Here is a 22,898-nt window from a genome sequence, read left to right on the forward strand (position 1 = left end):
CTAATCAAGACGAACAAATCACATTTCCGAGATATTTTTATTAAACGTACACTTTTTTGTAAAAAGAGGACAACTAAAAAAATGTAAAATAATTTAATTAGGCAGTATACTTTATATAGTTTTTATAAAAACTGAAAGCTAATACAGTTGCTGTCTTTATCGTCGCATTTTATTATCTAATTATCTCATTTTCTTCGATTATTAGTGACAATTGTTACTAATTTTGAGAGTACGAATACTATAAACAAGACACCTTTAATACACCAGGAACCAGAGATGTTTGAGAACAGCTTATGGATTTATATTACGGATATTTCCAGAAACCCTAGAAACAATCGAATGTCAAGTTTTTGAACCAAGCTGCCTTAGCATTTTTGGGTCATTTCACGTAAAAAAGTCCCTAAAATTTTTTCGTAAAGTTCGCCGTTTCAAATTATTTAGGAGAGATTTCGAAAAATACTCATCCAATCGTGAAATAAGCTGGATTATTATATTCATTGCGTCCTTGTTATCCTAAATAATACATGGCTGAATTTGCGCTTGAAAGAAACAATTGAGAAAATTTTAAAAAAATAACTGAAATATTTTATTCTAGTTGCCAGCCATCTGAGTATCTGACTGTATTTTAATTGATTCTCAGCATCCAACGCATATACCAATATAAATAAATACATGTGTAATTAATTATTGAAAGAATTGAAAAAATTGAAATCACGGAAAATTTTAGCCACAATTTTAATATTTGCCGATTGTATGGCGTGTGGTCTAGACAAGTGTGAAACAAAGAGTTTCAGTAATGCTTATTCGTTTTATTTACAGGTGATTAGATAAAACTATTTAATAAAACATAATCCTTTGAAATTTTATTACTTTGTACAATATACCTACTTACTGTGTTGCTGTGATCAAAGGATACTTATATTTTATATTTTAAACATGTGGCAGACTTTGTCCAGTCAGACCAATTATTAAGACAATGCTTTATACAAAATAAACCAAAAAATTTTTAACAAATTGTATAAAGGTTTTATAATAAAAATTTGCAATTTGTATCACTTATATAGTGAAATGCTTATGTGTGTTTTTTTGTACACAAACATACAAATAGAATCAGACCCGAATACGTAGACTTTTACAGAGCGTCTTGGGGCATTACCTACAATCATATTTAAGACTCAGCAGACCGTAGGTAACAATGACCATCAGTAAATCATATGACCAGCTTTCTAACTATTAAATATAATTTGAATCAATTACATAGAAGTGACGGAGATGGTTACGTCATAACCCGGATATCTAGAGGACCGGGCCTCGAATCCCGAATTCTGTATACTTTTTTCGTTTCTTTTTAATTGTTAAAATGTAAATGCGTAATGTGCGTTAACCCATTGAAGTGTATAGTCTCACCCTCATATGCTAAGTGGTTTAATGTATTGAGATAGAAAAAGCTATTAGAAGTATCATCATGTATGAAGGACTTTGACTTATATAAAAGTTCCACAAATATAATAATTTGGTTTCATAATAAAAATAAGTAATACTCTGACTATAAGTTTAACGATCTAGGGAAGAACAATAAAGACACCCTTCTCTAAGTTTTTTTTTTTTTTTCTGCAAATAGTTCGGAGAAAAAAAAGTATCATCACTACTAATCATTAATTATTAACTAGACCTATGACAAATCTGAATAGCTATTTTTTTGGTATGTTATTTTGACCTCTTAGGAGAGTGTGAAACAACGTTTTGCAAGTAAAAAAAAAAAATTGTGTATAATACGTGAAAAACTGAAAAAAGATCGAAAATTTGAAGCACAACTTTTTTTTGCTTGCGAAACGTAATTTCACACTCCCCTAAGGGTCCCAAATAACATCCAAAAAAGCAGCTTTAGATCGTGTTTTGCGATTTTAATGTAGAATTTGACTGGCGTAATATTTTGGTAAGCAATGATTTGCTATTGTTATTTTCATTTTGTTTCAGCTAAGTCATGGTGTACAAAGTATGTGTGTTCAAAGTTCAAACTTCCACATATGTTACGATATCAAGAAAAATATTTTAAAAATATAAAACAAATTTTCAGTACATCTAAGATTAAAGACTCTATGTGCAATAATTATGTGTATGGTAGTCTCAAGACTCGTGTCCTTAACTTTACGATTAGTCCACTTGATTTTTAGATTTATCAGTGAATTAGTAATTTCACACCTTTTATTCAATTTGCAATTCAGAAAAATGATTTGGATTTAGTAATTTGGTTGGGAATTCTTCTCTATCCGTGGTCACTGCTTATTCTCAAGAATATGAGAAGCCAAGCTTTGGAAAATGGAAAATTTTATAAGGATTCATTTTATGCCATAATATACTTCTCAAGTCGGGTAATTTCGAAAAAAATGAAAGACTGAGAACAGTCGTATTTATTCACGATGTCTCGCTTCAGTTTTGTGTATTTAATTAACTGCCATGCATCCATGTTGTAAGAGAATATTCCTATCCATGGATTAAGAAACTGGCTGCCTAATTTTTGGTCTTTTAAGAGATGCTCGACAATTATCAACGAACTTTGGGCTTTAAAAATAAAAAAGATTTGTTGAGTTTTATTATTTTAAACGATTCTTAAAATACTTTAATAGAAGATTTGGTGATCAGACTAATAGTTTAATATTTACAAGAAATTATCCTCCAGGCTTAGCAGAAATAATGAAAGTTGGTGTTGTTTTCTAAGGCAGTGAAAAAAATTTTTGGAATGGATTATAAAATATGTTTAAAGTTGATGCAGGTGATATTATAGAGTTTAATGAAAATATGGGTGTATGCAGATAGTTGGTGTATAATTAGGAGTCGTACTCAAACTCTTTTTTTGTGGAAGTGCAATAACTCTCTTCGTTCCATTGGCTAACAATTTCATACACAATAAATAAAAACAATATTGAAAATTTTAAAAATTATTTTTGGCTCAACACGCAATCGAGTTTTTTTCGAAAATAACTTTTTACTGAAGCATTGTTGCACGTTTTTAAAAAAAGATACGAGTAAACCCTCTCTATACAGGGTGTCCTTTTTCAAGTTGGCATATGCTTGAGTCTCGGTAAATAAATTTAATCGAGCAAAATGATTCAAACGAAAAATGTTAGTTTAAAAGGCACACATCTAATACCGGCATCGAATTCGATCTTAGTTTTCGGGTTTAATTAAATCCTCACCCTCATTCATAACTGACAAACATTAAATGAGCGCTTTAAATTGGAAAGTTGTTTTTTATAAATACGCAAACATTTTTGGTTTGAAACATTTTTTGTGAGTCCAATAGCTTAGACAGTAATTGATTGATGAAAATGTAACTTTTTGTGCGTTTCTTTATACAATTTGTACTAAAATGGTCTTTAGAGAAAAACAAACCACTTTTATTGGATTTATTGAAAATTGATACGAAAAAACAATTTTGGGTAAAACTTTTCAGCCAGTGTTTCGAACAAAAAATGTTACTTTTTAAACCAATAACAACTTTCTAATTTAAAGTGTTTATCTATCGATTATCAGTCATGGAGTAGAGTGAGCTTTTCAATGAGCTTGAAAACCTAGGTCAAATTTAATGTCTGTGTAAGATGTGCGCCTACACACCAAACATTTTTCGCTTGAAGCATTTGTATCGATAAAACATATTTTTACGGTTTCAAGCACATGTCAACTTAAAAAAGCCGTCTGTATGTTATGAAATGTTTTCATAACGAATGCTCCCTGAATAAGCTATGTACTATTTTACCAATTTTATCCAATTAAAATTTTAAAATCATTTTGCATTTTAAAGTTTAGGTACATCATTATTTAAAATATTTTTCACTAATTTTTATGTAAATTTAGGCTTTTTAATTTTTTCCACAAAATTAATTCTATAGACTAAGAAATAAGTTATAAAAATATTTCATAATAAAAATTAATTCGCATTACTATAATTATTATTATTGCTCTGTTAATTCCCCGTGTTTTATCACAACATAACGCATATGAATTTTAATTACTTTAAAGCTAAACGTTTGCGCAATGAATCACACTCGTTTTAAACAAATAATACTTTTTTTTTTTTAAACAAAATTATTTTCATTTCTTTTTTGTTTATAAACACAATAATCATTAAACACACAGTTTTTTTTTAACAAATAAAATTAAGCTTTGTTCATAATCATATTTAATATTATTTGGGTTAGGTCTTTTTTTTGTTGTAATACTAAAAATACGGTTGTGGTGTAAAATTCGATCAATAAAATATGTAATAATGAACAGAGACACGAACAACAAAGGTATAAAAGAATAATACGAATATAGATAGGGCTATGTGTATCGAATTGTGTGCGTATAATTGTTATTAAAATTATGTATAGTTATAACTTTATTACAACATACTGTGAAGTTAAGTCGGTTAATTAGCAATTGGAAAATTTGGAGAATATAGAATGAAATGGTATGTAATCAAATAGTTAGATAAAAGGCGAGTGAAAAAATATTATTAAGTAGAGATACTTCGACTAGTTGGCAAAGCCGACTATCCGATTACTTTCGTAATCGGCGACTATTCGGAAAGAAGCGCTGACTATCCGCTTCTTATCATTGTGAACTGTTTAAAATTTACTTTACGGAGATTATATTTAGTAGTAATGCTTCGACTAGTTGGCAAAGCCGACTATACGGCTACTTTCGTATTAGTCGGCGACTATTCAGCAAAAAGCGCTGACTATCCGGCTTCTTATCATTTTTACTGCTTAAACTTGACTTTACGGGGATTATTGTACAATTGGTAAAACAAATCCATAGGCAAGACTTTCTTTATTACATGAGTAAATTGTAATTGACCTCTTTCACTTTAATGAACAATATAACAGTATTGTCTTTACTCTTTTACGCAAAAACACCGCTTTTACTTGTGCAAAAGCAAAACAAACTTAAGAAACTATACAAAGTAAACAAAACATGTTCCGACACGCTCGCAAGTGGTGGTTGTGACTTGCGGGCGACTAAACTGTAAACGAAGCGTCATAGAAATTACCGAATAACTTCGAAGCTATGATCGGATGGCCGACTAGTCGGCTTCTTACAAACCTATTAATCGATTAGTCGGGTAGTCGGCCTAAGCCAAAGTTGGCATATCTCTAACAATTAGTTCTTAAGTTACTACAGACTGTGGTTGAGATCATAAAGCGATTGTCTATGATTGAGACTATACGGTCTCGAAAGTAACTATCTAAATATTGCGCGTCCAATTATATTATCTTGAAAGGGAAGCGTTGGAATTTGTTAATACAAACATTGAAAACGTGCTCAAAATTTTAATTGGATTATACATGCATTTAGTAAAATAAACAAGCAGCAAAATCTTGGACCAGCTGGCCTTAGAACTGCAAATCTAAGGATATTCTCACCATTCAAAACAGTTAGCTTTTTTCCCTTTTTATAAATATATCACTAAAATGGCATTAAAAAATGGTATTTTCTCCCCATGCTTCCAAAAGTGATATAAAAAAGTTTTCCGATTCTTATGCTACGAGTTTGTTCGTTAGACAAGTAGTAGACAATTTATACCCTAGTCATTTTCAGCAGGATTGTTCAATATGGGACACCTGGTATATGAGCAACTCTATTTATTTTCAAAATGATTTAATTTCTATAAGAGAAAATCATAGAGATAATACCATAGAGCTGCAAAGTCGCCGCCAAACGGTTGATCGCAGTAAAGGGAGGCAGATAAAGTAGGCGCGTCTAGCTGTAGAAAGACAGTTAAGACTAATAAAGTAGTCGCGTATAGCCATCTCCATCTCTCTTATACGCCTGCAATTTTTGCCTCTTTCTATTCACTTATTACGTTTCCTATGTCAGTACAGCTCCATGGCATTATCTCTATGGCGTTATCTCTATGGAAAAAAACCGAATAATGTTGATTTTTCGTCATTATAAGTGTGCAGTTTGCAGTTTCTTTTATTTCAAGCCTAGTACAAGTTGGCTAGTCTTCTAAATTGTGCTCTTTCCATAACAACATTAATACAAATGTACCAATCTAAAAAGGTCAAATTTTAATTCCTGGTGGGTCATTTCACTCGAAAATTTTTAACATGGCCTTGTAGTCTATTACTTTTGGTGGAACTTGCTTAAAGAAAGCAACTGCTATCTCTTACTCTTGACTGGGTACCCTTGGTCATAACTATAAATTTTAGGCTCTCGCTTCCAAATTTGTGCTCATACAAAAATTATTCTTAAAATTGTATAACAAGTGGCGGGATCTTTTGAATTTAATAATTTACTTTATTTACTCATAAGAATTTTTCTCTACATCAGTAGGCATGTATTATAAATACCTAACATAAGCAATTAGTATTATCATAATCATTAACGATATGTTAGCCTTGGAATTCACTTCTTAGACTATACCTTGGAAATTAATTATAAAAAAAAGAAACTAATAATAATTATTTTTATATTAATATTACAATTTATTTAAAATGTTAATAATTTATTCATATTATTAAATGCATTTATTTACTTCTTGACACATAAATGCTAAATATTATGTTTCTATCTTTATCAGTAGTGCTTATCAAAAGCGTAAACATTAATTTAAATATCAGAAAAAAAAAAAAAATTGGTGATCATTAACAGAGTTATAACCACATGTGATTATGTAAATGATCAAAATATATAGAACGTAGGTTTGATAGTAGTGTTTGTGCGTGGCCGAGGGATGAAAGTTGGAAATCTCTTTTTCCTAATTGGGGAAGCGAAGGTCTGTCTACGAAGTATAGAACGTATTTACTAATTTAATTTATCCTCATACAGTAATTCTTCACGGTTGACTTCTCAACGGATCCGAGTTTAGAACTTAAAAAGCATACTTAGTTTGCCGTTTTTGTGCCAAAAAAATGATTGCCAAAAATGGCACGATTTTCCGAGCTCGATGGCCGTACCTGAAGGCGTGATTTAATCTGACGTCGGATTTGTATTCAGAGACCAAAAATATCTACTAAAGAACAATTTTAAGCTAAAATAAGCATTTCAAAAAAATTTGGGTTACATATACCCCACGCTGGGAACTTATGCCCCCACTAGGATCCTATGACTAAGTTTAATTTTCTTGGGGTCCTATAAACATGTTACAAAAGGTTTCATCAAAATCGGTGCCTTACTTTTCCTAAGCATCCTGATTTATTAGTTGTATCTCTTTTTCCCAATTGGGGAAGCGATGGGCTGTCTACGAAGTATAGAACGTATTTACTAGAGATCTGCTTAGATATTAGATATCACTTCTTTATGTTCTCAATCTACAATACTGAGAAATTAAATGTGTGTAATGCATACCTTTATATCTTTATATCGTGGTTATTGTTAATTATTATGAAAAGTGTGTAGTTAAGAAAAAAAATTCGTAGCGCAGGAGCTGCGTTAGCTAAGCGAATCCCTTCAGAGATTAAAAAATAACACATTTTTCTTAAAATTAAATATTGTATTTTTAATTTTTCAAGAAGTTTTATTTCAAAAACCAAACGTCTAGAACAAAAGTCATCTTTTGCTTAAAACTGATTAAACTGAGTACTTTTTTGCTTAAAACTTAATACAAAATAATATATTTATTTTGAAAAGTCCCGTCGTTTATCGGTCGATTTTTCTCATTAACGAACTTGACCTTTCAAATACCAAAACCCTTCTTGATACCAAATTTTATTCAAATCGGACTTAAATTGCGACTGCTAGAGAGTTTACAGACACATAAACGTATAGATACATATGTATAAATATATAAATTTAAACGATGGTCATTTTATTCATGTGGCAGGTAGGATCGATGAACATTTGACGAAATTTTCCCAAAACTCCACCATCAGTACAAAAGCAATAGCTTCATTTCCTTCGGCAATTCGCTAATAATGATTATAAAGGAGGATATAAGTGATTTTATTTGAAATTTGATCGGTTAGAAAAAGGATAGAAAGCACACACAAAATTAATTTATGAATATTTGAATAAAAAAGTACATTTTAAAATTATTGTCAATTTAAATTTGAATACGTATAATTGTAATTGATCATAATTTTCACATTAATGTACCTATTATTTGAGATTCTCATGAAAATTATCCCAATCATAGTTTTTCATATTCTAAATAAAGCAAAACTGTTTTCAAAGTGTTTTCCTTAGTTCATATTACCTTTTCTTTAAATATTTTTGTGTTAGTAATAGTCAACAAGTATTTGTTCAGGAATCGTTCAACAAATATGTAAGTGTAATTAACCAATCTATCTATAAAATAATCTATGCTTTAATCTGTATGATATTACACCTTTGATGACTCAATAAACTAGGCACAAACAAAGATATAAAAAAATTATTTAAATTCTATAAATCGGAAGACAGGCGCCAAACATCATGTTATAGGCATGTTGCCTTGTTGAGCTTCATAAGAATCCTAAAATACGTTTGTTTAAGGTAGTACGAGCGCCAAGGATAGTTTAGGATTGTGGTTGAAATTATTTGTATATAATTTTCAACTTTGATGATGAATTTTCGAAATATCGAAAGCTAAATAATTAAACAAAATTTACAATTCAATATTTTGAAAATACTTCAGATTTCAATAATTTATTAAGGTTTTAACTTTTATTTAATAGTTTTTTTTTTAATTCCCATCGACTAGTTTTGGAGAAATCTATGAAAACACCGTTTTTTATAGATTTTCCGTTTTCCCATAAGACCAATGTTAAATATGCCTACTTTTGAAGTCATTTATTTATTTAAATATTAATCAGGCAACCCCCTAAAATATTCAGAATTGATTTAGACTTAAGCCACCTTTATAGAAAAAAAATCAACCCTTTTATCCAAAATTGCCCTGGCGCTCGGCGGCATTTTTTCGTGGAAACTTAAAAAGTTGTTTCATTCGATGGGAATTGAATTTCTGATCTATTTCTTTGGCCAGATTTATATATGGCCTATTTATATACTTCATGAAGCAATTTTTAGTGAGAGGGGCGGCGATTTTCGTAACTGTCTAGAGGTGGCAAATTTCTAAATTCGGGTCTATCGGCATTAAAATTAGACAAAGGTACTATTCGGCAAAGAAATATGGAATAATTCAAATACAGAGTTTAAAAATTAATTTTTTTTAAAAATATGTAATTGTTGGATTTGCCGCAATTATGCAGGGTTGGATTTGTAGGCTTAGAATCACTATACACTAACGAAACCACATTTTAAGCGTCTATAAACTCTAGATTCATGCGGGGGCTTTTGTCCTAAATACATGAGAGTATTAGATTAAGCCTCCAGGATCCAAATTTGTCTTTAGATACTTATAGCCAACTCCGATGTGTCTTCCGCCTTAATATTTTTACCCACAGATTACGAGTTTCGAAGGGCCCTTTCTCAAAAACGATTCCATTAATTTTTTTAATCAAAGTATAAATAATATTTTATCCATGTTTACTGGCTCTCATATAAAAGTTTAGTTTTAAATTTGAGTAAATATTCTTGTAAATTTAAAAAAATTCTTAATTTGACCCAAAGTTTTGCAAACCAATTAACAAGTCAGATGTCCAGTCTTTCTGGGATTTTGTTTATAAACTGTAAATTTACTAATAATAATTTTTGTAAGCAGAATTTTATGGTTGAAATAAAATTTTTTTTTTTTGCCTAAGCGCAGCTGTTCATTCACTGCCACTATTCTTACTTGGGCCCATTCGCAGAGCTTAGACCAATGTTTTTTGTTGGGTCACAGAATGTCAAACTTTTGAATGGCAGAAACTTCTATCACGCATTCATTATACCATGTATATATGAAATATACATAGTATATTAAGTTTAGTCCCAAGTTTGTAACGCTTAAAAATAATGATGCTAGGAAAAAAAATTTGTCATAGGTGTTCATAAAATCACCTAATTAGTCCATTTCCGGTTGTCCGTCCGTCCGTCCGTCTGTGGACACGATAACTCAAAAACGAAAAAAGATATCGAGCTGAAAGCGTACTCAGGACGTAAAAGGTGAGGTCAAGTTCGTAAATGAGCATCATAGGCCGATTGGGTCTTGTAAACCGTTAGAGATAGAATAAAAGTTTAAATGTAAAAAATGTTCCTTATCAAAAATTAAACAACTTTTGTTTGAAACATTTTTTCGTAAACAACACTGTTTACCCGTGAGGACGCCAATTAGGCGGAAATTTTATAATATCTACTATACTTGATTATCAGTTATGTATGTGTCACATGTTTGTATGTGTATGTAATGTGACAAAGAAATCAACACTGACTATGCATGGTATTTCAACAATTAACTCAGTCAATTGTTTGTTTTCACTTGTTTTCTTATGCTTTAACCTCTTTGTAACTTTCAACCAATATGTCAATCGTTTTAGAGGCTACGTAGAGATAGGGACGCATCCACGTGTTTGAAATGCAAATCCTACAATTTAATCATATATAATATTTTTCAGCCTCTTTCTAGGCAGAAGCGAGAAAATCAGGCACTCAAATGTATCACTGCCTTCCGGTCTAAATCTGTTAACAACTCAATTTGTAGTTAAAATTGTTGTCTTTGAATAGCTTTATTAACTGAATACAAATTGTAATAATTAAATAGATAGACTAAATAATTAGTAAAACATACAATAATTGTAATGGTTATTGCATACACATATCGTATTTGCACAAATTGTATTAAATCGCAAAGATCATTAATCATAAAATACAGTAATTTAACTGTTCAGTAAACTGTATAACTGGTTTTATTCGCGTTATTACAGCAAAATAACTTTTTTAAAACTATATCATCAGTTAAAATTATTATTAACCTGCAGTTGAAAAGTTTGACTATCTTATATTTTATTCCATCAAATAAATCACACATGGTGTAAATTACTTAGAAAAATTACCATACCATTTATGGAAAACAATCATTTTATCCAAATTTAGTAATAACATGGTGTAATTTCCTATATACTCTCATCAACTCAGGTGAAAAGAGAGGAAAAAAAAAAACAGTAATGCCACCTATGTTATGCAGGTAATCTTATTGGTCAACCATTGATTACATTATTTTTATGGTTAGGATTAGTAGATGTTCAATTTTTTTTTATTTTTAGTCATTTGTTTTACAAAGATCTTCATTTGTTTTATGTTTTTTGTTTTGTGGAAAAAATTTTAGTTTTTCGTTAAATTTTTGTTGATTATTTATTTATTTTTTTTATTTTTGTGTTCATTGACTTCAATATGGAATATTTATTTTTTGTAATTTTACCTTGATAATTTTTTGGTAAATATTTAAATTATTTTTGTTGAATTAATATTAAGATTTTATTTTATTATCCTTTTATATAAAAAAAATTTATTTTCTTATCAATGCTCTTATTTTATTCAAGATTGGAGTATATTTGATAACATACTGAAGATTAATACAAGATATATGATGACTCATTTTATCGATTAATTGTTATATTACTTAACAAATTAATTAAATAATTTTCTTAGCTTGTATTGCAGATTTTTTATCTTTATTAATAAATTTCAATAAAGTTTTACAATTACAATAAAAACAATTGCGGATTTTATTATTTTACTAAAAAAAACATGATATATTTTCGAAAATCTTCGTGCAAAAGCCAACAATTACATATTTAAAAAAAAAAATTAATTTAATGTCTATATTTAGAATTATTTCATATTTCTCTACCGAATAGTATCTAAGTCTAATTTTAATGTAGAGTTTGTTAAACAAACGTATTTTAGAGTTATGAAGCTCATAACTTATGAGCTTACTCTTCATAAGTTATGAGTTATGAAGTTATGAAGCTCAAAAATTCAACATGCCTATAACGTGTGATTTGGCGTAGTCTCCCAATTTATAGATTTTAAATAATTTATAAATGCGTTTAGTTGAGTCATCAAACGTGTTATATTCGATTCCGGCTTATTGTTTTAAAATGAAACTTATTTCCTGTTGCCACCCTATGTATATTTTATTTGCTCGATTTTGAATTGACTTGACAAGCTGTTTGTTCTTCTAATTCATCGAAATTAAATTTGAATAATTCCAACTTTTTATCTATTAAATTTTTGCTGATTGACAAGTCAATTTCTCTCATTTCTGGTTTGTGTTTTTACATTGGGACAGTTAAATGCAAAAAAAGTTTTTCTGCTTATGAAATTACTTTTAAAAAACTTGAAATTTATACGAAAATTATTAGAGTTGCACTTATGTGGCTTTCATTACGTTGTATATCCAATACCTACTTGAAAAACAATAGGGGACTAAGGGAGTCGAGTAACGACTTCCTCTTGAATGCCTTATATTGTTTATTACTCATCATATCGATATTATATAACCAGATTAGTGGTGTTTAACCGTAAGGTTATATATTCTATGGTGGTGTTCTATAAATAAATAATAAATAATACACCTAGGGTGTGTTCTCGGCAAAATGTTCGTTGACACCGAACGGCCACCATTAGACATGGTCCAAAAAGTGTGTGTTAACTTTGTTAAGATGCTTGTATGTCTTATCCTTAGAGATGATTATAGAGAACTATATTTATATTAAAACTCTTTGGTCCTATCTAATGATGTTGTATTGAGATTTTAGGAGAGAGGGATACAGGACCATATGTACAAGACTATGGCCATAGTACAATCAAACTTATTTTTTTATGGGTCAACTAGTCTCCACCAAGTTTAGTAAAGAATAAACAGGGTTCTCACCATGTTGAATTTCTGATGACGTCATTTATCCTATTCTGTGATTTATTTTACGTGATTTTGATCACATCTCAGAAACTATACGTCATATCGTTAAATGAATCCGATTTTTGCATCTTCAGGGTCAAAATTACCCTAGAAATAATGTTTATTCAAATCGGAGACAAAAACTTTTCTCCGATTTTTTATAATTTCCTTAATTTTGAAATACTCCTATAATCCTGTTCAAACAGTTACAAAAAAAAAATTTTTTAAATAATACTTTTTCAGGGCAAGCTTTAATTGTACTAAAAAGTAGAAAATAATTTTGTAGGATTACCTACTCATACATAAGTAAAAGCTTGAGGCGCTTAGTATAAAAATTGAGTTGCAAGATTCCACCCGAACATAGTTACATACATATAATCGGTTGAAAATATCTGCTTCAAAATTGGGTTGCATGATTCCACCTATATAAATATGAAATATGGTGGATAATCTCAAAAAAATCCTATTATTCGATTCCAGCCACGAGCTATTCGACTGTATTACGTATAACGGCTAGGGGCTGGAAATTATTTACTAATTACTAAAAATACTTCTTTACAAACGAAACTTATCTTCATTATATCGAAACTTATTTTGATCAATCCTTCAAAAGGCAGATATCTTGATATCAAACGAATCATTTATTTTCAGTTAAATATGGGCTCACGGTCTACATAATACTCTCATTTAAACTGTAAATCGTGTTATAAGAAAATTTAACCCACGCCAAAATAAATCCACGTGAAACACATTTTGTTTCATATTTCATTTTATGGTCTAGTGAAAAAAATAAATACATGTATAAAAATTGTTTAATCACCGAAGATACATTAAAATTTTCTTTTATTTTCAGATTGTTGTTTTAATTTCACAATTGAAAATTTATTATACAACATTTTAAAATATGGCCGAATATAATTGGTACGATTTCAATAACACAAAAAGAAGCTTAAAAGAATTGGCCATACAGAAAAATTCCGACGAATATGACAAAGACTCACCGAAACAGAGAGCGTGTGCTATTGAAGTATTACGTCATAAAATTCAAGAATCTCAGGTTCTGCGTGGTGAAATCAAAACCGATGATAAAAATTTAATACGATTTTTGTATGCTAGAAAATTTAATATGCCAGAAACATTAAATTTAATAGAAAATTATTACGATTACAAGCAAAAACATCCAGAAATATTTCAAGTAACAAATGGTACAAAATTAGCGATTAAAGACGGTTTTCCAAGTATTTTAAAAGATCGTGATCGGCGTGGCCGATGTGTATTGGTATTAAATTCATCCAATTGGGATACCAATATTTACTCACTGATTGATATTTTCCGAGCTTTGATAATATCTTTGGAAAAATTAACATTAGATAGCCATAATCAAATTTGTGGATTTGTTATAATCATTGATTGGAGCGAATTTACGTTAAAACAATCAGCAAATTTAAATCCACGCTTGTTAAAAATTATTGTTGAAGGTTTACAAGATTGTTATCCGGCGAAATTTAAAGGTATACATTTTATTGGTCAACCATGGTATGTAGCAACAGCCTTAACCGTTATGAAACCATTTTTAAAAGAAAAAGCTAGAAATCGAATACATTTACATGGGAATAATTTAGCTACATTACATGAACATGTCACGATAGATATTTTACCTACAGAATTAGGAGGGGAAGGTCCACCATTAGACACAGCACGTTGGGCAGATCAAATATTCCATTCGTTATAATTTGAACCAATTAATTAAGCAAATTTTCTTTTTGAAAATTAATCAAAGTACTTAAACTAACTTTTATAAAAAGTATCTTTCACATTGAAAAATAATTTTTCTGAGACACAATGAGTTTTAAATATGGTGATCACGTTTCATATTCATTATTTAGCGAATATAAAATGTCTCCAAAAAGCGATAGAATGAGCATTCATCGAACCTGGGAATAGAAGGTTTGTGCAGTGACTATGTACTAAAGAATAGGAAGTGTGCTCGCAGGAAAATATTTTTCATTATAGGCGATCATTATTCACTTATCTTGCTCTGGGTTAAAAAATCGTCATTCATGTACTAAAGAAACAGAGCCAACAATAGCGAGGTAATAGGGAACCAATCTTCTACATTGGACAATTACAAACGAACTCGACGAGCATTTTGTTTCCGTAAAAAATAAAATTCATATCGCACCATAATTGAAACAGAATGAATCTGTTTGACTATGATTTATCAAATAGTAACTAGAGCAAACGCATTGGTTTAACATAATGAGATTCATTTCCGCATTAGCTAACCAAACTTGACCAATCTTTCCTATAAAAAAGAATGTAGCGCTCTAAGTCTGTGCTGAAAAACTTGGTATGTGGATTAAATTTGTCCTAAATTTGTTAATTTTAAATGAAATTCTTGGATTAGAAATTCAAGTAAAATTTGTTCATGTTTTTCCATCTAAGATTTAAGTATTTTGATATATTTTTACATGAAAATGACAAAAACAAATAATTGAATTTATAATATTTATAAAACAAAATACATATTTGTTAATATGATGGTTCAACGGATTTTTCCCTCCTTGTAAAATTCGGACTAAATTATTCCAATTTTTAAAATAATTTATATACACAATTTTGAATTTATATTTGCTTACAATTTGCACATAAAAATAATATATAATAATAATATAGCTTTCTCCAATTTGACAATAAATTATTGTGCCAATATTTTTGGATATAAACATCATGCTAAATTTATAGATAAAAAAATGATTTAAGAAAAAAAAAAATTATATATATTTATACCAAAATTGTAAACCGTTCCTTGGAACAAGGACGAATTTTTGCTGTGGGAATTACCTTTTAGTATTAAAATTTATCATCCGTATTACTGGAAAATTGACAATGCATTTATCGTTTTTTAAGCGAACTTAATTTCTACGTAAGAAAATAATATCTTTGTTATATTTTTATATTGCTAAAAACACAGTGCGTTTGAAAAATCCAATATTTTCAAAATATTAAGACTGAAAAAACTCGAATATTAGATTTAATTATAATTCGAAAAATATAATAATTTTTTTTGAATCCTATTAACATACATTCCAGTGTTTGATGAGAAATTTTAATTGAACGCCTTTGTAGAAATAAATCTGTCCTCGAACTCAGAATACTTAGTTTAAAATTTAGAAAAAAATTTGTGAAATAAAACTATATCTGAAAAAGTCAGAAAAGAAATTAATAACTCAGAATATTTCTTCCGAAAGAGTCTCAATCTATTACCATTTTCCATCATTAAATGATTGATTAATAATTTATTTAATGTTTTCAGAATTTTTCTGAGATATTTTTACTTCACAATAGTTCCAGAAAAGATTTATTTCCACAAGGGCGGATTCAGTAAATAAAAGAATAACATGCCAAAGTTGTCCAAACGAAAGGTTTGATCAAGTACCCCTCAAAAATAATGACAAACCATGCCATCGATGATAACGAATCTACTCTATGTGATCGAGAAATCGAAAAATTGTACTTTTCACAAACACGTCTTCCGGTGAATTAAATTATGATATTTTCATACAAAGGTTATTTAATTCAAGTTTAAAGTATTATCGTTCTTAATTGAAAACCTCTTATTTGATTTTTTTTGCTGAACAGCCGTCATTCCTACTTTATCTAAAAGATTACTATTGATCTGAACTTGTGGCACTGTGTAGTTACCAAAATTAAAAGGATAGGATAAACGGAATATATTACGATCATTTTTTTAAAAATTTACCTCATAATAATGATCTTATTGCATTGTTTTTCCAGTTGATACAATGATAATGGCTAATTTTAGTCTACTGTGATAAATTATAACGTCCATTTTCCATTTTTTATATAATTTATTGAATAAATATAATCTATAAAAATAATGTATACAATCTGAATTTCTGTATCTATTTCTATATTGTATTTGTAATAAAAAAAAAATGCTTCTCTAAATAAAAGTAATATATTGAAATTTTTTTGTTGAATTAACTTTATCTAATTTAAGAAATATTTTTACATAATCAAATAAAAGATTAGTTAATTTTATACTTTAATACAAGTAATTTTAATGTAAATCATTTCACATACTTGTACTTAAGTATTTTGGTATTGAGAGTCTTTAGTTTTCTTGTACAATCCAAAACGTTAATTCTTTTTGAAGTGATACTTTTTATCTCACCATAATAAGAGAGGTAAATATTTAGAAAAAATACAATGATTCAAAAACTATTTCGACAGTCTAAATTCAAGTCTTCAGTTTGATATACGCTATTTCCATCTATTATGATTTCTTCAATTTAATTCTCCCATTTCTCCATTGGCTGTGTTCAGTCTAGTTAAGCTGCGATAACCCATTGTCTTTCAAGCGAGTCGACTTCCTGTGTCTCTGTCGAAACCAACCAAAATCCCACCCCCTACTAATTAAAATATTTTAAGACAAGAGATTCACTCTATAAATTTCTTAACAATGGGTGTATCTACCTATAGACATTAATTTACAAAATTAAAAAAAATATGTTAAACAGTTGAAAAGAAAGTAACAAAAGATACGGTGGTGGATTGTATATTTAACTCGATGGATCAATTTGTAGAGAGCAGATATGTCAGAGGTTGTGGGTTCGACTCCCCACTCGATTCTAACTTTCATCATATCTAACATTAATGCCAAAAAAAGTAATCAAGAAAATTTAAGACGTATGAATTTTAATATTTTGAGTTTTTAAATACAATTGAAAAATCACTCCAAACAAAACACGAAAATTTCGCATGATTAATTTAGTTGACAAAGTCTAATGCAAAAATTGTCATGCGATGTTTTTATCATTATAATCACTGTTATCTTTACAAAAAAAAAAATTCAAAATATCAGGATTCAAATAAGAAAAGACAGTATAATATTGGTAAAACTTTTTTATTTAAAAATTTTGAAAATATTTAAAATATTTAATCATAAACTTTTCATCAATTAAGAAACTTTCCTGTTGCTAATTGTAAATATTTCAGTACTTATAGATTGTTAGAGTTCGGAGGCCACGATTTTTAATAAAATATTCCAAATAAATTGTTGATAGATTGTACATTATTATTTGACTTATATCCTTTACCATTCTAGCAAAATTAAATTTCTTAATTTTTCGAAAAGTGGCCATTTTGTAAACTTTTAAGCTAAATAAGTTTATTTTGCATTATTTAACATTAATGCTAATGAACTATTTACAACAAATTAAATTAATTATATTTGCTGCCAAGATCACATTTTGTTAATTATCAAGAAATATATACAAAAAGACTCCCGTCTAATAATAACAAATTCAATAACAGTTTAACACCTATTTTTATTTATTTTTCAATTGACTAATTTCGATTCTATGTGTTACATTATGTTTTATTGATCTGAAGTTCACTTTTAGTCATTCTATAGTGTCCTTTATTGTCTGAACTGAATTATTTTTGTACGCTCCCACTGAGGCAACGAGGAACATCATTAGGGTGGCGATCAAATTAGTCATTTGGAATTCGCTGACTTTTCCATGATTATAGGAAAAGTTTCTTGACCGTTTTTGACGTTTTCAGAATTTCAAATTTTAATATGAAGAAAAAAACTATCTTTACGTGAAATTCTGATAAAAAAACGACGAATAAAATCAGATCTTCAGAATTTAATTCTACATAGTCTATGTGTATTTTTATTGACTTATTCTCCGAAATTTTTTCCAGGTAGATTGCCACCCTTAATATGTGCTATGTGTTATTCTGTTGCTAGATGTTGCCGTGCGTTTTCATAATTTACCGCAAGTAGTGAAAGTCAACACACTTTTTTGACGATATTCAACTTGCGGTAAAGTATGAAGCCGTACGACTACATTCTTTAGCCAACATTCGTTAATCGATATTCGCTGAATGTACTTTTTACATTATGATCTCAAAAAGAACATTCCAAAAATCGGTTCCATCTTATACGTAAGATTTGTAAAGAGAACGCATCTATTATAAATTCAAAAATTTATTCTTTCTAAAGATACTTAATTTGAATCTATTTAGATACTTATAAATTACTATTGCATTATAAACATTGCTTTCTTCGAGAATATTTAAAAATAAACAAACAAAAAATTAAGTTAAAAAAAACTATAATAAAATTAAGAAAATATATCACAATATGATGTAAAATTTGTCGAAACGTTTAAATACGATGATTTTTATTGCGTTTAGTTATTGCCATATCAATCACGAAATTCTGGTAATGGTTCATTTCTGCATATGATTGATACTCTTCTGTCACGTGGCACTTCCTTTTTATTGAATACAGATTCTTTTTCATTTAAAATTTCATGTGTGTAATCGAAACGAGCTGAATTTCTGAAAAAATAATTTTATAATACATTATTTTTTAAGGCAAATTATTCAATTGCGCTTGCGTTGAATGGATTTATTTAGTTAAAGTGAATGAAACTTATTAACTTTGTGTGAGATCCTTAAAATTATTATTTAGACTGTCAAGAATTTAAAAAAAAATTTTTTATTAATACCATTCTTTTAATAAACTTTATGAAAAATTTAGTTTCACACAATATTTCTTATTGGCCTTATGTCAAATATCCAATTTATAATTTAGTCAAATCAGTTTTGTATTTTAAGCTAATGAAAGACATTTAATTCTAATACTAGCTTAACATCATTTGCAAAGGAAATCAACTCGGCGCGAAACAATGTAAGGCAAATAAGACTTTGATAGAATAATATTACGATCCAGACTGCTCATTTAAAATACTTTAATTAAATATCTTACCTCATAATGTATAAAGATCTTCGTTTAAGTAACACATCTGCTGTATATAATTTCTTTTTATCGTGGACCAATCGCATTACACTATCTGATAAAAGACTAAGTCCGGCAATGGTCGTTCCACAAAACTAAAATTAAAAAGATAATTATTTATCTCAAAAAATCTTGTTTTTTATATTATAAATGAAAAATACATACTCGAACAGCATCAATGTGAGGTTTAATAAATCCTTTAGGTGCTAAATCTAAGACATGTACGTGTGCTAACTGTGCTATGTCAGGTGGAAAAGCGATATCACGAACTTTCTTTAATGTTTTAGAATTGTCCTCATTCCAATGTAATCTTTCAGTTTCTCTATATCCATGTATTGCCTGTAAATTTGAAAAATTTTAAATATAGATTTCAATCAATTTCCAATATTGATTATCATTAATTTATTTCTAATTCTTATTTAGGTGGATAAATGTAGCTAGTTAAACGGGGCACTCATTATTAACAGGTCAGTTTCTTGTTTATAAGTTTAAAAGAAAGATCATGTGTATAGTTTAACAAATAAATAAATAGATTAACAAGATAAATTCTAAAAATAATTTATTTACATTGTTATTCAAGGTCAAAGCAAATTTAATTTTTTGCGATTAAAATTGTAAAATATTATAGTAAAAATTTGTGTTGATGGCATGGATATAGGAATATTTTAAAAGGGGTGGAGTATAACCGAGTGGGGTGAGTCTCACTCAGGGGGAAGAGGCAGGGTATCATTTTGCCTACATGCTGAAAGTATGCTCAAGGCCTTCTTTAAGTGTTTTTGACTCGTTTGTAAGCATGGAAACATGTTTGACATATTGTTGACGTGTGTGGACAACATAAATAAATTATCTTATATTCAAAAGAAAAGTAAAATTTTTAAAGAAAAATAAATACGTAAAGTATTTATTCTTGTTTAAAACAATTTTTTCAATGATATAAGAAACCTAAATGCAACAATATTCTATTCAATTTAGTGAATATCCAATCTTCAATCGTAGTGTTACGACTATTATAAGTTAACTAACGAAATTCAAAAGAAGGCTTAAGAATGTCTCGAAAATACGTCGATTAATTTTCAATACTAAATTTCAACGTATTATAGAATTTTTAAAATATGGAATTAATGTAAAAATTTGTTTGGGGAAATTATTACTTATTTATGTATTGAATTATGTACCCGTGAACCTAATCTTAATTTAAATAAGTGTTGTTTTATTTTTATTATTTACAATATATTCTTTAGGTAATTAGTCGGTCATAGGAATATTAAAGGTATATTCCTTCATCCAAGAGTAATTAGTTAAAAATATTGTATTTGTAATTAATTTCTAAATTGTATTTAAAAAATAAAATTTTATTTAAATTAAATTTTCCCGCAATTGAGAGTGCGAACAACCGCAGCCAATCAAAAGCAGGCATATTGCTTGAGGCAATCTAAAACCATGGATATAGAAATATTAAAATCTAAAAAACAAACAAATATTATAGTTCTATTTGAATTTCCCGCAAATGAGAGCCACAGCCAATCAAAAGTAGGCACATTGCTTCCCCCCTGAGTGATACACCCCCCCGTCTAAAGTAGGACTTTATACTACATCCCTACTATAATTACTAGATCCGTTGTTTGATGGATACAAAAGGGCTCTATATAAGTAAATCTATAGGTATTATGTCATCCTATTGTTTTATTCTTTACGCAGTTATTTTATTCTTGATACACCCTGCTGTTATTTAAATACCAATTAGTTAAAAATTAACCATTCCTGAATAAAATACAAGCAAAAGAAAGATCCAGTTGACTGTCACCACATACCTATATCAAAATGATTACTGTTATGCATGTAAGAACGCTACCCTTATCCTTTTGTAGAGGATCTTTCTTGAGGATCTCTAATTTTTTCATTTCATATTTTAGTTTTTTTTTGTCAATTGTTTTACAATTTATAGTTTTCCAAACCAAGAGTATTCAACAGTGTAAACACTGTGAATTTTTTTAAATCGTTAAAATAATTTAAATAAAGTATCCGAGAGTAAGTCATATACTCGCGTTACAAAAACTTATTGTTATGAAATATGTGTGTGCATATTGAGTTCAAAAATTTCGTTAGTTTTCAGTAAAAATTTCTAAGGAAATGATTTGTTGCAGCTTAGAGCTCTATTGAAAATATTGAAAATTACTTACATCATCCCAATGATCAAATTCGTATCTAAGTCTCTTTAAATATGGTTCAATCTCATCAAGTAAAGTTTTTTCTTCGGATTCGGTAAGAAAATCTTCATAAACAAGCATATCTTGTAAAAGTTTGTCTTTATCAATTTCCTTTCCATTGTAGAACGCTTGTGATAAATGAATATTTTCAGTTTTATTGACTAAAGATTCTAAAAATAAAAAAAACAAAAATTTTAAAAGTAGGTTAGGTTAATTTCACAAAAAAAAAAACAGCTTACTTTCTGATACTTTAGGTGCATTTATTTCCGAGATCAACAAATTTTTTGATACATGTTTGGGATTTAAGGATTTTAAAGCTGCGGACAATTTTAAAGAACTTCGTAAAACCATTTTTCTCACACTTTTCACAACACTACCTTCTTTGTTATTCACACGACAAATGTCATTTGTTATAAGAGAAAGGTTTTCACACACATTACATTCGTGATCAATTCATATATCAGCGTATCAAGGAGAATTACAATTTTTTTTTCAATCTGATAAAAAAGTACGTCATTATTTAATAAGTAGTTAGAGCTACGAGTAATGACGATTGGTAATTTTTATTTGAATATTTTAATTTTTTAATACATTTCCTTTAATGTGTGATTATGGAAAATAGTATGAATTTCATTTAAAAAGTGGTATGTTTTTCCCCTTGTTATCAACATTTTTCTTCAGTTATAATCAACGTTTTCCCGCGAATTGAATTAAAGGTTCTGATTATTATCTACGATTTGAATCCTTGAAAAATTTACTGTATAAATCTTGAATAATGAACCAAGAGCGCCAAAAAGAATAAATGTATGCTAGCCTGGAGCCAAATGGTAAAACCACTTGAGTACAGTCTCACTCTCAATAGGAATTTATTTAAAACCTACTGCAGACTTGAAATGAAATACGTTTGCATATTAAAAAATTTGCACCTAATTTGCGTCCTAGCGGGTAGACAGTGATGTTTACGAAAAAACGTTTCAAACAAAAGTTGTTTATTTGTTTATAAGGAACATTTTTTACATTTAAACTTTTGTTCTATCTCTAACGGCTTCCAAGATGGGTTCTACGGACCCAAGGTCCAATTGACCTATGTTGCTCATTTACGAACTCA

At 28.8% G+C, this 22,898-nt stretch overlaps 2 protein-coding genes across 2 annotated transcripts; one reads left to right on the plus strand and one right to left on the minus strand.

Moving 5' to 3' along the window:
- Positions 1-11,239: 11,239 nt before the first annotated feature.
- LOC123299673 (clavesin-2-like) lies at positions 11,240-15,306 on the plus strand. Its single transcript, XM_044881966.1, has 2 exons — positions 11,240-11,278; positions 13,599-15,306. Exon 2 carries the CDS (start codon positions 13,650-13,652, stop codon positions 14,475-14,477), a length of 828 nt encoding a protein of 275 aa, XP_044737901.1. The 5' UTR covers positions 11,240-11,278; positions 13,599-13,649; the 3' UTR covers positions 14,478-15,306.
- A 3,571-nt stretch (positions 15,307-18,877) lies between these two features.
- Positions 18,878-22,251, minus strand: LOC123299674 (alpha-ketoglutarate-dependent dioxygenase alkB homolog 7, mitochondrial). The gene is made up of 5 exons (XM_044881967.1): positions 22,030-22,251; positions 21,764-21,960; positions 19,749-19,922; positions 19,554-19,678; positions 18,878-19,123 (listed from the first exon to the last, which is right to left on the minus strand). The coding sequence occupies exons 1-5, from the start codon at positions 22,139-22,141 to the stop codon at positions 18,988-18,990; spliced, it is 744 nt and encodes a 247-aa protein (XP_044737902.1). The 5' UTR covers positions 22,142-22,251; the 3' UTR covers positions 18,878-18,987.
- Between the last annotated feature and the right edge of the window lie 647 nt (positions 22,252-22,898).

The sequence above is a fragment of the Chrysoperla carnea genome, chromosome 5 (genome assembly GCF_905475395.1).
Source record: "Chrysoperla carnea chromosome 5, inChrCarn1.1, whole genome shotgun sequence".
Lineage (NCBI taxonomy): Eukaryota > Metazoa > Arthropoda > Insecta > Neuroptera > Chrysopidae > Chrysoperla > Chrysoperla carnea.